The sequence below is a fragment of the Bison bison genome, unplaced genomic scaffold (genome assembly GCF_000754665.1).
Source record: "Bison bison bison isolate TAMUID 2011002044 unplaced genomic scaffold, Bison_UMD1.0 scf7180017864281, whole genome shotgun sequence".
Taxonomy (NCBI): domain Eukaryota; kingdom Metazoa; phylum Chordata; class Mammalia; order Artiodactyla; family Bovidae; genus Bison; species Bison bison.
In genome coordinates, this window is record NW_011494853.1 from 11692 (window position 1) to 26743 (window position 15052).

Below are 15052 nucleotides of genomic sequence, written 5' to 3' on the forward strand. Positions count from 1 at the left end.
AGCTCCCTAAGTCATACAGCAAATTCCCACTGGCTATCTATTTTATATATGGTAATGTAATTGTTGCCATGCTACTCTCTCAATTTGTCCCACACTCTCCTTCCCCAACTAGGTCCACAAATCTGTTCTCTATGCCTGCATCTCCTTTGTTGCCCTGCAAATAGGTTTATCAGTAGCACCTTTCTAGATTTCGTATATATGCATTAACATGTGATATTTAGTTTTCTCTTCCTGACTTACTTCACTCTGTATAATAGGAAAAGGATATATATAAAACTCAAATGTGTTCCTTTTTATGGCTGAGTAATATTGAATTGTATATATGCACCACAGATTTTTTACCCATTCATCTGCCGATGGACATCTAGGTTGCTTCCGTGTCCTGGCTATTGTAAATGGTGCTGCAGTGAACACTGGGTATACGTGTCTTTTTCATTTGTGGTTTCCTCAGGTTATATGCCTTGTAGTGGGATTGTTGGGTCACATGATAGTTTTATTCCTAGTTTTTTGAGGAATCTCCATAATGTTCTCCATAGTGGCTGTATCAATTTTCATTTCCACCAACAATGGAAGAGGGTTCCCTTTTCCCTATACCCTCTCCAGCTTTTATTGTTTGTAGATTTTTTGATGATGGCCATTCTGACCAAAGTGAGGTGATACCTCACTGTAGTTCTGAGTTGCATTTCTCTAATAATGAGCAATGTTGAGCATATTTTCATGTATTTGTTAGCCATCTGTATGTCTAGAAAGTGGATTCTTAACCACTATACCATCTGGGAAGTCCTGAGGATATTTAAATTGGGAGGAAAACACTCTCAAAACCACAGCAATTACCAATGACATATTTATGGCACGATCCCATTTTTGTAAAAAGCTCAGTTCAGTCGCTCAGTCGTGTCCAACTCTGCAACCCCATGGACTGCAGTATGCCAGGCCTCCCTGTCCATCAGCAACTCCCAGAGTTTACTCAAACTCATGTCCATTGAGTCGGTGATGCCATCCAACCATTTCATCCTCTGTTGTCCCCTTCTCTTCCTGCCTTCAATCTTTCCCAGCATCAGGGTCTTTTCAAATGAGTCAACTCTTCACATCAGGTGGCCAAAGTATTGGAGTTTCAGCTTCAACATCAGTCCTTCCAATGAATATTCAGGACTGATCCTTTAGGATAGACTGGTTGGATCTCCTTGCAGTCCAAGCGACTCTCAAGAGTCTTCTCCAACACCACAGTTTAAACACCACGGTTTTTGTAAAAAGTAAACAAGTAAAATTCAACATAAACAGAGATAGCTGCCCATAGGAAGAGGATGGCAGAAGGAAAGACACCATCATATTAATAGTTTATATTCCCATGCAGAATTGAAACCACTCGTTGCTTATCTTTGTTTTGTTGGTATGGTTGTTTCTCTTAAGATCTGGTGTAGCTTTGACAATAAGAAAAATATTTTTAAAAAGATGAAACTGAAAATTAGATATCGGGGTGGGGGGAAAGACATGATAAAAGAAGATGGTAGTAAATTTCAGCACGCTGCACTGTAAATTTCTAAAAGAGAAGGTTTTAACAGACTTGTGGACCCAGTGGGGGAAGGAGAGAGTGGGACAAATTGAGAGAGCAGCATGGAAACAATTACATTACCATATATAAAATAGATAGCCAGTGGGAATTTGCTGTATGTATGTTAGGGAGCTCAAACCAGTTAGTTTACTTGCCCTCAACACTACATGAGCCCTGCAGAAGTTAGAAGGAAATACGTAGAGTAAAAATATGCTATAGCTAAAGGGGAAATATAAACAGGTCAAAAATGAGGGTGTTCAATGTCTGATTTGATCCTTGTGGCAATGCTTTTATGACAGATACACTTATGGGAAGCCTGTCCCAGGACGTGTGACTATGAACATGTGCAGAAAGTACAGGAACCCTTCTAATTGTTATGGTGAAGAATCCAATGCTGTCTGTGAGAAGTTCAGTGGACAGGTACGTGGGAAGCCACTCCTAAGGACTAACAGCCTAAGCACCATTGACAAGTAGTGAGTTATATCATGGTGACAATTCAAGCAAGAACAGACCAATCTATAAAAGAATTCTATGCTAGCTATAATAGTTTTTATTGATAAAAATCAGTGACTTAGCCTAATAGGAATTATTTCTTGTCAATTGTAGGTATGCTTTGTGCACCAGGGACCCAGAACCTGGTATCTAAAACCCCTTTGAGTATCTGCAGGAAGTAAAGAGACAGAATATACCCATCTTAACCACCTTGGCTGAGAAGGGCTTCAGTTCTTCCCTCTTTCTTTGAGCAAGAGCTTGTCACATGGCCCCACCTAGATGTCAGGGAGGGAGGAAACACAGTCCCCACATGGGCAGCTACCTCCCAGCCACAGCTGTAAACTAAGGGAAGCCAGATTTCAGTGAAGAGTTAGCTGCCTCCTGCAGTAAGATTGTTGTTATTGTTTGGTTTCTCAGTTGAGTCTGACTCTCGCAACCCCATGGACTGTAGCCCACCAGGCTCCTCTGTCCATGGGATTTCCCTGGCAAGGGTCCTGAACTGAGTTGCCATTTCCTTCTCCAGGGGATCTTCCTGACCCAGGGATCAAACTCCAATTTTAACGGTTTAAATTTCTATACCTCATTCACTCTAGAGATTATCAGATACTAAGGAATACACCTATCAGTTATAAGGCAGAGACTGTTGTGAAATGTAATAATAATTAATTCCTAGAGAATATTTATTGTGTTTTTATTATGCAAAATTCCTAAGTCTTGTTGCCTCAAAAAAAAAAAAAAAAATTCCCTCCAGACTGCCTGACCACTCATTTGTCTAGTCTTACGTTTATGTGTTTTATTTCATCCCCGCCTAGCTGAACAATGAGGGCTGCTTCTCTCAGCAAGTAAACACCAAGATCTTCCAGTTGAAGAGACAAGAGTTTGAAATGAAAATCGAAGTGGAAGCCAAGATCCAAGAAGAAGGAACAGGTGTGTATACCTCCTGGGTATGGGAAAAGAACAACGGACACTGATTTAGTTCCTTTGCCAAATTATGAAAGGGAGGTGGTGGTGTAAGTTCAGGGAGAAAATCCTTCCAAATGAGAATGTATTTTTTCCTTCTTTTTCAGAGGTGGAATTAACTGGAAAGGGGGCCACTGAAATAACAACAACCATCACCAAACTCTCATTTGTCACAGTGGACTCAAACCTTAGACGAGGAATTCCTTTCACGGGGAAGGTGAAGTATTTTTCAATTCACGTGTCAAACCATAGTCTCCCCCAATACACATAACATATTCTGCTAAAACCACATTTGGCTGGTATTATCCATTGATTAGTATAATCAAAAGCATGTGCGTGTGTGCTCAGTTGTGTCCAATTCTTTGCGACCCTATGGACTGTAACCTGCCAGGCTCCTCTCTCCATGGGGATTCTCCAGACAAGAATACTGGAGTGGATTGCCATGCCCTCCTCCATGGGATCTTCCCAACCCAGGGATTGAACCTACATCTCTTATGCCTCCTGCACTGGCAGGGGGGTTCTTTACCACTAGCACCACCTGGGAAGCCCCTAGTCAAAGGTATAAAACTGCATAAAATAGATTTGTTCCTCGGTAAATTTGTATATCAAATCTATAAAAACCACGCTAAAATTAGAAGGTTTTTAAAACAGCCCTGTGTGTTACCATTCAAACTCTTTCCCATGGCTTACCATACAGTCTCAGATTTTTATGTTTCTCCATAAGCATCTCAAAATTCATGCTGGCCAATTACATTATCTTTCCAACATTAATTTTGTATGGAAATGATGGATAGGTGGCTTTTATTTTTATTTTGAAATATAAGAGGTTCTACTGTTTTCCGATGGCTCAGCAGGTAAAGAATCCACCTGCAATGCAGAAGGAGATCGGGGTTAGATTTCTGAGTCAGGAAGATTCCCTGGAGGAGAAAATGACAACCCACTCCAGTATTCTTGCCTAGAGAATCCCATGAACAGAGGAGCCTGCCAGGCTACAGTCCATGGAGTTGCAAAGAGTTGGACATGACTGAGCACATGGCAATCACTGTACCTGTTGTTTCTTTCATGGATTTTGTATTTATATTACTCTTTCTATAATAGCAAGTATATTTTAAAAACACTACATAGAGGGGTAAAATACTGCTATTTAAGGTTTACCCTTCCAGGTGGTGCCAGTGGTAAAGAATCTACCTGCCAATGTAGGAGATGCAAGAGACCCAGGTTCAATCCCTGGGTTGGGAAGATCCCCTGGAGTTATGAAATATTATAAAATATTTGCTTAGGTGGCTCAGAAGATAAAGCATCTGCCTGCAATGCAAGAGATCCGGGTTCGATCTCTGGATCAGGAATATACTCTGGAGAAGAGAATGGCAACCCACTCCAGTATTCTTGCCTAGAGAATTTCATGGACAGAGGAGCCTGGCGGGCTACAATCCATGGGGTTGCAAAGAGTCAGACATGACTGAGTGACTAATACTTTAACTTTCACCAGATTTTAAAGATACAAATTCTTTCTCTCAAATCTACAAAAAAAAAAAAAACTTCTCCTGTTATTTTTCTATTATATGTAAAAATACTAATGGAGTTTTCAGACTACGGAAGTCTAAGATGACAGTCATATGTACCTACAAGTATAATCACCATGCATCTCGTCTTCAATAGAAACGTTGTGTCAGCTGTGGAGAGTGTAAAAAACAGAAGGATCAGGCTATAGAGGAGTGGTGGAATAAATTTTAGAATGTTTTGATTTTGTTATGACAGCACACATGTTCAGAAACTTTGGTCACTTCCTAAAATGAAAGTTCACTTTTTCAGATTTCTCAGAGATATATTGTACTTTTTGAGATTTTATTCCTGCTAAATAACTATCCCATTAGTCCCATTTCTAATCAAAAGAGAAAGAATTTTGGTGTTCTGGTCTTCATACATGCAACTGACATTTCATTGGCAAACTCAGATTTTGTTGAAATTGAAAGTGTTAGTTTCTCAGTCGTGTATGACTCTGTGACCCCATGGACTATAGTGCACCAGGCTCCTTTGTCCATGGAATTCTCCAGGCAAGAATACTGGAGTGGGTTGCCATTTTCTTCTCCAGGGGATCTTCCTGACCCAGGAATCGAACCCACGTCTTCTTCATTAGCAGGCGGGCTGTTTGCCACTGAACCACCAGGGAAGCCTAGCTACCAGGGAAACCCATTACTTACACATTTATTTAGCAGCTATCTCTTTTCCTGGACTGGATGCTCAAAGACAGAAGGAACTTTGTTTTGTTCACTGCTGTAGCTTCAATGCCTGGAACCACCTTCAACATATTGGACACAATAAATATCTGTGCTAAAATAAATGTTTGCTGCCTATTGGATATTAGCCACAAAACTGATCTACAGCTTTTAATCTTCAGGTGCTCCTAGTGGACGGGAAAGGTGTCCCCATGCCAAATAAAGTCATCTTCATCACAGCAAATGAAGCCAACCACAACTCTAACACCACCACTGATGAGCACGGCCTGGCACAGTTCTCCATTACCACCACCAAAATCAAGGGCACCTCCCTCAGTATCAGGGTAAGTTTGTAAGGAAGTTACCAATGACATGAAGAAGTCTTAGGAAAAAGGGTTGCAACCGAAAGTGATGGCATTTCCAAGTTGTGTTTAGTCTTAAAGAAGACAGGGAAAAAATGAGAAATTAGAAACTAATTTTAGGTCAATTTTGAAACAGTTTATTAAAAAGGAGGCAGCACAGAGTTGTGGTTAAAGTGGTGGCGGTGGGGGGTGGGGTTTCGACACATGGAGCCTAAGACAGCCTGGGAGAGGCAGGCATCAATTACTTCACTCAAAGAATTGATGCTTTCAAATTGTGGTGCTATAGAAGACTCTTGAGAGTCCCCTGGACAGCAAAGAAATCAAACCAGTCCATCCTAAAGGAAATCAACCCTGAATATTCACTGGAAGGACTGGTGCTGAAGCTGAAGCTCCAATACTTTGGCCACCTGATATGAAGAGCCGACTCATTGGAAAAGACCCTGATGCTGGGAAAGATTGAAGGCAGGAGGAGAAGGGGACGACAGAGGATGAGATGGTTGGATGGCATCACTGACTTGATAGACATGAGTTTGAGCAAGCTCTGGGAGATGGTGAAGGACAGGGAGGCCTAGCGTGCTGCAGTCCATGGGGTCACAAAGAGTCAGACATGACTGAGTGACTGAACATAAACAAACATAAACTCAACTCTTGAACAAATGCTAGTTATAGAAAGTGTTCTCAGACGTCTAAGTTTGCAATATTACATTTATTCATAGTATCCATTTGAAACCCATCCTAAATGAGGCATCTCCTCTCCGAAATGCAATTCCTCAGTTTCTGAGAATCAGTTAGTCTCCTCAGTGAGGTTTCATAGCTCCAGTATCTCTGTCTGAATACATAAAGTGGCTACAGAAACACAAGGGAGCTAATCAGAGTCAAGGATGCCTCCTCATATGCTCTTCAGAAGTATAAATACCAACCCAGGAAGCCTCTGCCATGTAAAGGGTCTGCAATATAGATAAACAAAATAAGGGACACTTCTCTCTCACTTCTTAGTGTGGAGCAAAAGATTTCTAGGTACACTAGTTAAGGTAGGATACTAAACTAAACCAATTCTGTGAGCACACTGCCATTCTCTCTGATATATAATCTATAAGCTAATACTGGTTTTCTAATTCATCAGGTCAAATACAAGGATCACAGCCCCTGTTACGGCTACCAGTGGCTGTCAGAAGAGCATCAAGACGCATATCACAGTGCTAATCTTGTGTTCTCCCGAAGCAACAGCTTTGTCTACCTGGAGCCCTTGCCTCGTGAACTGCCCTGTGGCAAAACTCAGACAGTCCAAGCACATTATGTGCTGAAGGGACAGGTCCTAAAGGATCTAAAGGAGCTCGTGTTCTATTACCTGGTGAGAAGGAGGGCCACCTTCACTGTCTGTAGATAAAAGCACTGTGTGGGCAAGCATTTATGAAGCTCTTTACATTCCTTCCCCGAAGGCTCAGATGGTAAAGAATCTGTCTGCAATGCCGGAGACCCAGGTTTGATCCCTAGGTCAGGAAGATCCCCTGGAGGAGGGCGTGGCAACCCACTCCAGTCTTCTTGCCTGGAGAATTCCATGGAGAGAGAAGTCTGGCAGGCTACAGTCCATGGGGTCTCATAGAGTCGGACATGACTGAGCAACTTCCACTTTTACATATCACTTCTTTGACCTCTTATGCACGTTCCTTTTGAAAGTTTGACTTCTCTCCAATCTAATTATTGCCAGTAGCGGCTTAATGAAACAGGCATATTACATGGAGGGCAAGAACTTCAGCTAAGAGCTCTTTCAGGCAAATTAAATCCCTTTTCATTTCCTTGTTTGCAGATAATGGCAAAAGGAGGCATTGTCCGATCTGGGACTCACACACTGCCCGTGGAGCAGGGAGACAGTGAGTATTTCTATAATTCCTCATGCTTGCCTTCCTCTGTCACATGCAGCCTTATGCTGCAAAAATACCAGGAATAGTCTCAAATAGAGAGAGACTGTTCATCTTACCCTCAGAAAAAAGCTGAAAAGGGAGACTTATCTGGCAGTCTAGTGGTTAAGACTCCATGCTTCCAGTGTGGAGGGTTTAGGTTTGATCCCTGATCAGGGAACAAAGATTCCACATGCCTCATGGCCAAAAAAAACCAAAGCATAAAACAAAAGCAATATTGTAACATACTCAATAAAGACATCAAAAATGGTAAGCATCCCCCCAAAAAAAATCTTTAAAAGAAAAAAAAAAATTGAAAGGGGAAAGCGATTAAAAAACCCCTTATCAAATATTTTCTTTTCCTTCAGGTTAATCTGTTCAGATTTAAAATGTTGAGTTGGTTCATAATCTATGCTTATTCCAAATTTCCCAAAATAAATATTCATGAACCTTCTCAAAATGACATTTCAAAATTGTTTTAGACAATGGAAAGAAGCTAAAACTTTGCAGTGTCTCTTATATATTGGGTCCTGTGCTGAGTTATTTACATTTTCACATTATATTTCCCTTTTGAAGATATTTATGACTTATGAAGAGATAAATTGAGTTTTTCCAACATTGAATTGGTCTTTCCACAGGAACATATATGAAACAATATAATCTCTGAACTTTTCGCTTACATAAAGTGGCTAAGTCGCTGCAGTCGTGTCCGACTCTGTGCGACCCCATAGACGGCAGCCCAAGGGAATCTAAAAGATCCCTTACTAGAAAATTATCAGTGAACTACTCTTTTATTGCTTCTTTGTAGCAACGTAGAAGCGCTACAGTAGACTTAGAGAAGCTTAATGTAACTTCTAACAAATCTATTTGCTAAGCTAAGCCACTTCAGTTGTGTCCAACTCTGTGCGACCCCATAGATGGCAGCCCAGCAGGCTACCCCGTCCCTGGGATTCTCCAGGCAAGAACACTGGAGTGGGTTGCCATTTCCTTCTCCAGTGCATGAAAGTGAAAAGTGAAAGTGAAGTCACTCAGTCGTGTCTGACCCTCAGCGACCCCATGGACTGCAGCTTTCCAGGCTCCTCCATCCATGGGATTTTCTAGGCAGGAGTACTGGAGTGGGGTGCCATTGCCTTCTCCAAACAAATCTATGTATGTGTCAAAAAACAACTTTCAAAGGAGCTCAGTACTCCTCTTAAGAAGAAAAAATAGAATATTTGGTTCATAGAAAGAGGATATAAGGGTAAACACAACACATTAAACTCTTACTATTATATCTCACAACTTCAAGTTCTATTTCCTTCTCCACTGTGAAGTCTAGATCAAATGGAAGCCAAGCAGATGTCTCCACATCCTTAGATAACATCAGAATTTTATACAGATGAACTCAAGCTGAACTCAAGCTTAAACCTGGGGAGAAATCATCTTGTGATTTTCAGAGACGAGAAGACTTTGATAAAGTTTTTTTAAGCCAGAGTTCTTAGAGGTAGTCATCCATTTATTGCATCTACTATTTCTTATATCTGGTACATCTACTGGGCTTCCCTGGTGACTCTGTGGTAAAGAAATCACCTGCCAAACAGGAGACTTGTTTTCAATCCCAGGGTCAGGAAGATCCCCTGGAGAAGGAAATATCAACCCCCTCCAGTATTCTTGCCTGGGAACTCCCATGGACAGAGAAGCCTGGTGGGACCAAGTTCATGGGGTTGCAGTGAGTCAGACAGGACTTAGCGACTAAATAACATTACTAATAGTCATTAGCCCAACCAGGCTTCTAAAATGACTTTGTACTGATACAACAGAAAAGCATTATTTTAGCCTTGAATTCTCACCCATGATCACTTCCTTATTGTCTCTGTGCTCCAGTGCAAGGCCATTTTTCCATGTCAGTCCCCGTGGAGTCAGACATTGCTCCTGTCGCTAGGCTGCTCATCTATGCCATTTTACCTGATGGAGAAGTGGTAGGGGATTCTGCAAGATATGAAGTTGAACACTGTCTGGCCAACAAGGTGAGTGTTTTATATGGTAAAATTTTCAACATTTAAAACTAGAAGTTACTATCACTATCAATTATTTTCTACACTTGCGCATTGGGGTCAAAGGGGTTAAATGAATTCTCAGAAATTTTCAGCAAGGTAATGGCAGATCACACTAAGAAGCCACGTCAAGAGAAAAACAAATATCATATATTAACACATATTTTTGAAATCTAGGAAAATGGTACAGATGAACTATTTGCAGGGCAAGAATAGAGATTTGCAGATGTAGAGGACAGATGTGTGAACAAGGAGGGGGTAATGAGGGTGGGATGAATTGGGAGATTAGGATTGATGTATACGCACTAGCATGTGTAAAACAGATAGTGGGAAGCTTCTGTAAGGTACAGAGAGCTCAGCTTGGTGCTCTGTGATGACCAGGATGGGTGTTGGAGGAGGAGGATGGGAGGGAGGTACACGAGGGAAGGGATATATGTATACATACAGGTGATTCACTTCATTGCACAACAGACTCTAACACAACATTGTAAAGGAACTATACCACAATTTAAAAAAAGAAAGAAAGAAGCCATGTCACTTGACTCCTAGCACAAAATCCCCATGCATTATCTCTTACCCAGTTCACAGTACCTTGTTCCCTTCTTTTATGGTGAAGTGTTGGGAAATATGCAACCAAGTTTTAAGACTACAAAAGAGCCAAAGAAAAATACAAGAGTGTCTAGAACCATTTGCATTCTAGCCACAGTTAATGAACACCTCATCATGTATCAAAGGTGGACAGTGGAGTCTCAAATTTAATAACTTATAAAAATAGATATCACTATAATGGCTCAACTGATGAATATCAGAGTGACACATAGGGAATCAAAGGCCTCAAGACTCACGTGGCGCCAAACATCAACAAAGTCAAAGTGATTTTGCACCAAATTTGAGGAACAGCCAGGAAAGGTTGGTGAATCCATGGATCAATCAGGAAATTTCTTCTTCTGACTTTGTCCCCAATTCCACAGGTGGGTTTGAACTTCAGCCCCGGACAAAGTTTCCCGGCCTCCCAGGCCCACCTTCGAGTCACCGCTTCCCCTCAGTCCCTCTGCGCCCTCCGCGCCGTGGACCAAAGTGTGCTGCTCATGAGGCCCGAAGCTGAGCTCTCAGCAGCCACGGTGAGTTCTGTGAGCCCCAGGGGCCAGGAAGGGCCCCACGGGCAACTCAGAGCAAGGAGAGTGGGGTGGGTTCTATTAAACTTATATTTATCTAGGAGTTAATCGTTTTGAGCTCTTTCATGTGCACCTTTTTTTTTTGGTAAGGAAGATAATACATATGAATATATAGGTATAAATGGTATTTAATTAAAAATCTTAAGATACTTCTAAAGGAAATTTTAAATGCATAGTGGAAGCAAGAAATATGTGGGCAAATTAAATTAATGTGTTAAGCTTATATAACATAATTTCATAGTTCTCAAAATTTTTTTAAATTACAACAACCTCAGTGGATAGATAAGGCAGAAGATTCTACTAGTTTGTTAATAATAAACCAGGCGCTTTCAGGTATTTAGGAGCAGACCTGGGTTAGAACAAGAGTTCCTCTCAATCTGTGATAATGTTTCAGTATTGAAATGCCTGCAGCGAGGGGGAGCCTGGTGGGCTGCCTTCTATAGGGTCGCACAGAGTCAGACACGACTGAAGCGACTTAGCAGCAACAGCAGCAGTAGCATAAGTCATTCAGTCCACACATACTTATTTAGTGCCTACTGAGTTCTGGATGTGCCTACTGTGTGCCTAAATTCTGGGGATCTCAATAGTGAACTACTAGAAAGTAAAAAATCTATGCAGTCATGGATCTTACATTTTTGTAGATGAGATAGACAATAATTACGTTATACGCTTTCAAGAAAAATAAAGCAGAGCAAGGAGACAGAGATGCTAAGAGGGAGCTGCCCTTGAGAAAGTGTTTCATTTCATTGTGCTACTCACTTTGCTAATTTAGTCTTGTCAATAATTTTGTCAGGATTTTCATGTTTGTTTTATTCTTCAAAGTATCATTTTCAGTATTCTACAATAAAAGTTTATGTATTTTATAAAGATATGGAGCATTTTGTTCCCATCATTAATACTAAGAAAGTACCATCCTGACCTATATAGAGGATACAGGCTTATCCATGTGCCTGTTTAGAACATGCATCCATTACTTTGTTATACACTGAGTCTGTTGCTAACCACCAGGTAGAGAAAAAACTATTACTTAATTCTCTCATCCCAAAGTGTTACACAATCTCTCAAGTACAGCAAACCTCAATTTCTCTTAATTAAATTTTATTTCATTCCAACATAGAGTCTAGGGTTTGTCTCTGAATTATGTAACAAAGGATTATGATCTTTGGGTATTTAGATAGGAATGTTTTGGGGATTTTTTGCCCCTAACACTGTTAAACATCTTCAAAATCATCTTCTCTATAAATTGTCTAAGCAACAGAGCCACTCAAAGAAAGTTTGGCAGTGATTAGTCTTTTCTTTTCTCCTTGAACTTAAGAAAAATAAGCCACAAATAATTTTGGCCTTTTTTTTTTTAATTGTTTAATCCTTTTGTGGGGAGATGGTGCCCCCCACCCCATACTGCACAGCATGTGGGATCTTAGCTCCCCAACCAGGGATCAAACTCTAGAGCCCCCTGCCTTGGAAGCATGGACTGTTAACCACTGGGCCTCCACGGAAGTCCTTAATTTTGTCCTTTTGTCCTTTGCATTTGTACAGGTTTATAACCTGCTACCAGTCAAGGACCTCAGCAGTTTCCCCTCAAGTGTAAATCAACAGGAGGAAGACAATGAAGACTGCATCAGTCATGACAATGTCTATATCAATGGAATCATGTATTTCCCAGTATCAAATACAAATGAAAAAGATATGTATAGCTTCCTGCAGGTAAGTCCCTTATACTGCTGATGGTCACTTCTTAAGGTTCACAAAATATTATCCATAGGAAGAATATTTATTTTAATGCTTCCATATCATAGTTGAGGGCAATGGAACATAGAGAGGTCAAGTAACTTCTCCAACGTCTACTAATAGTAGCAGATCTGCAAGAGCAACATAACTAGGACTGGAACTTCTGGGACTATTAAGCAAATTTTGTTTTGTCTTTTTACGGAAATTCATTGCCTTGTGATATTTATAAATATCATATATGTAAAATAATTACCTTTGAAAGAGGTTTAAAGCCAGAATAAAATTATCTGTTTATCAATTTCCTTTCTACTATGTGAACATTAAAATTTTTTAATTAAAATAAAAATTAGTATTAACCTAGTTGGATTATTTGTTTAATTCTATGAAAAGAAGAATGGGTATAAAATATGGATGTACTGATTCAGTTATGATTTCCTTTACAGGATATGGGCTTGAAGGCATTTACCAACTCAAAGATTCATAAACCCAAGATATGTCCACAGCCTGAAGAACATAGAATACAGCATCACACACTATTAGCTTCTCCAGGTAAAAAATTAATTAATTGCCTAATATATTGAACCAAATAAAATAATTCTTTAAAAAAGGTAAAATGTGATAAAATTAACCAAAAAGAACTTGTGATTCAAGTCATAGAGAGCAGACTTGGGTTGCCAAGAGGGAAGGAAGGGTTGGAGAGGGGTGAACTGGGAGTTTAGGGTTAGTAGATGCAAACTATTATATATAGGATGGATAAAAATTGGGGAATGAAGAACTTTTTAAATTCTTGATCCTCTCACTCCTATAAACTATTTCTCAAAGACACTGTCATAATGTCTGAGTATGGTTTTTCTTTGCTCGTGCAGAGGAGCAGACCAAATCCAGATCTCAAGTCATAACCCTCACCACTTAGAACAACATGCAGTAGCTGCAGAGCGTCCTTTCTGCTTCTAGGTCTCCTTTCACAGACTATCCAAGACTCTTTCTGCTTCTGGGTCTCACTGTTCTCTGACTGGGACTCGCTTCCCCCAGCTCACTTACAGCTTACTGTAATACTTCAGAATTCACCTAAAAATATCACCTCCTCCAAGAAGCTTTCCCTTAACCCAAGTGTCCTTTCCCAGTTCCTATCTTTTTCATCACCCTATTTCTTTTGTTGCACTTATTACAATCTCTCATAAGCTTTATCTTTATAGATATTGCTACTGTTTCCTCCACAGTCAGAGCTGAAATGGGAAGAAATCGTGATTTTGTGCATTTTGACGATACTTCAGAGCCTCCCACAGAGACTGTACGAAAGTACTTCCCTGAGACATGGATCTGGGACTTGGTGGTTGTAAGGTAAGCAACTTCTTTTAAATTACTTATTTATTTTTTATTTACTTTATTTTCACTTTTCATTCATTTTATTATTCATTATTGACTCTGCTGGGTCTTCCTTGCTATGCACAGGCAATTTCTCTGTAGCCTGCAATGCTGTCTGATAGCATTTACCCATTGTAGAATGTCTTTCAAAATTGGAGTCAGTCCTCTCAAACTCTGCCATGGCTTTGGCAACTAAGTTTATGTAATATTCTAACTCTTTTGTTGTCATTTCAACAATTTACAGTATCTTCCACAGGAGTAGTCTCCATCTCAGGAAACTACTTTCTTTGCTCATCCATAAAAAGCAACTCCTTATCCATTCAAGTTTTAACATGAGATTGCAGCAATTTGGTCATATCCTCAGGCTGCACTTCTAATTCTGGTTCTCTTGCTATTTACACCACATCTGCAGTTATTTCCTCCACTGAAGTCTTAACCCCTCAAAGTTATCCATGAGAGTTGGAATCCACTTTTTTCACTCTCTTGTTAGTGTTAATAGTATGACCTCTTCCTATGAATCATGAATGTTCTCAATAGCACCTAGAATGGTGAAGCCTTTCCAAGAGGTTTTCAATTGACTTTGCCCAGATCCATAGAGGACTCAACCATATATGGCAGCTAAAGCCTTACAACGTATATTCCTTAAAGAATGAGACTTGGAAGTCAAAACTACTTCTTGATCCATGGACTTCAATGATTATTGTGTTAGCAGGCATGATGACAACATTAATCTCATTGAGTATCTCCATCAGAGCTCTTGAGAGACCAGGTACATTGTCAATGAGCAGTAGTATTTTGAAAGGGATCTTTTCTTTCTAAGCAGTGGCTCTTAACAGTGGGCTTAAAATATTCAGTAAACCATGTTGTAAACAGATGTTCTATCATACAGGCTCTGTTGTTCCATTTATAGAGCACAGGCAGAGTGGATTTAGCATAATTCTGAAGGGCCCCAAGATTTCCAGAATGATAAATGAGCACTGGTTTCAACTTCAAGTCACCACCTGCATTAGCCCCTAACTAGGGAGTCTGCCCGTCCTTTGAAGATTTGAAGTCAGACATTGACTTTTCCTCTCCAACTATGAAAGTCCTAGTTGGCATGTTCTTACAATATAAGGCTGTCTCATCTACATTTAAAAATCTGTCATTTAGTGTGGTCAACTTCAGTAATTATCTTCTGGATAACTTGCAGCAGCTTCTATATCAGCACTTGCTACATCACCTTGAGCTTTTATGTTATAGAGTTAACTTCTTTCCTTAAGCCTCATGAACCA

The 15052-nt window shown here is 40.2% G+C and overlaps 1 protein-coding gene across 1 annotated transcript in view; it reads left to right on the forward strand.

Moving 5' to 3' along the window:
• The window catches only part of A2M (alpha-2-macroglobulin), a 50800-nt gene that overhangs the window by 9326 nt on the left and 26422 nt on the right, over nucleotides 1-15052 (forward strand). Inside the window, exons 8-18 of the mRNA XM_010849376.1 lie at nucleotides 1852-1972; nucleotides 2857-2971; nucleotides 3112-3221; nucleotides 5403-5564; nucleotides 6706-6933; nucleotides 7390-7453; nucleotides 9344-9486; nucleotides 10485-10634; nucleotides 12225-12392; nucleotides 12860-12965; nucleotides 13637-13757. Coding sequence (XP_010847678.1) covers nucleotides 1852-1972; nucleotides 2857-2971; nucleotides 3112-3221; nucleotides 5403-5564; nucleotides 6706-6933; nucleotides 7390-7453; nucleotides 9344-9486; nucleotides 10485-10634; nucleotides 12225-12392; nucleotides 12860-12965; nucleotides 13637-13757 — 1488 coding nt within the window. The remainder of the gene's footprint in view (nucleotides 1-1851; nucleotides 1973-2856; nucleotides 2972-3111; nucleotides 3222-5402; nucleotides 5565-6705; nucleotides 6934-7389; nucleotides 7454-9343; nucleotides 9487-10484; nucleotides 10635-12224; nucleotides 12393-12859; nucleotides 12966-13636; nucleotides 13758-15052) is intronic.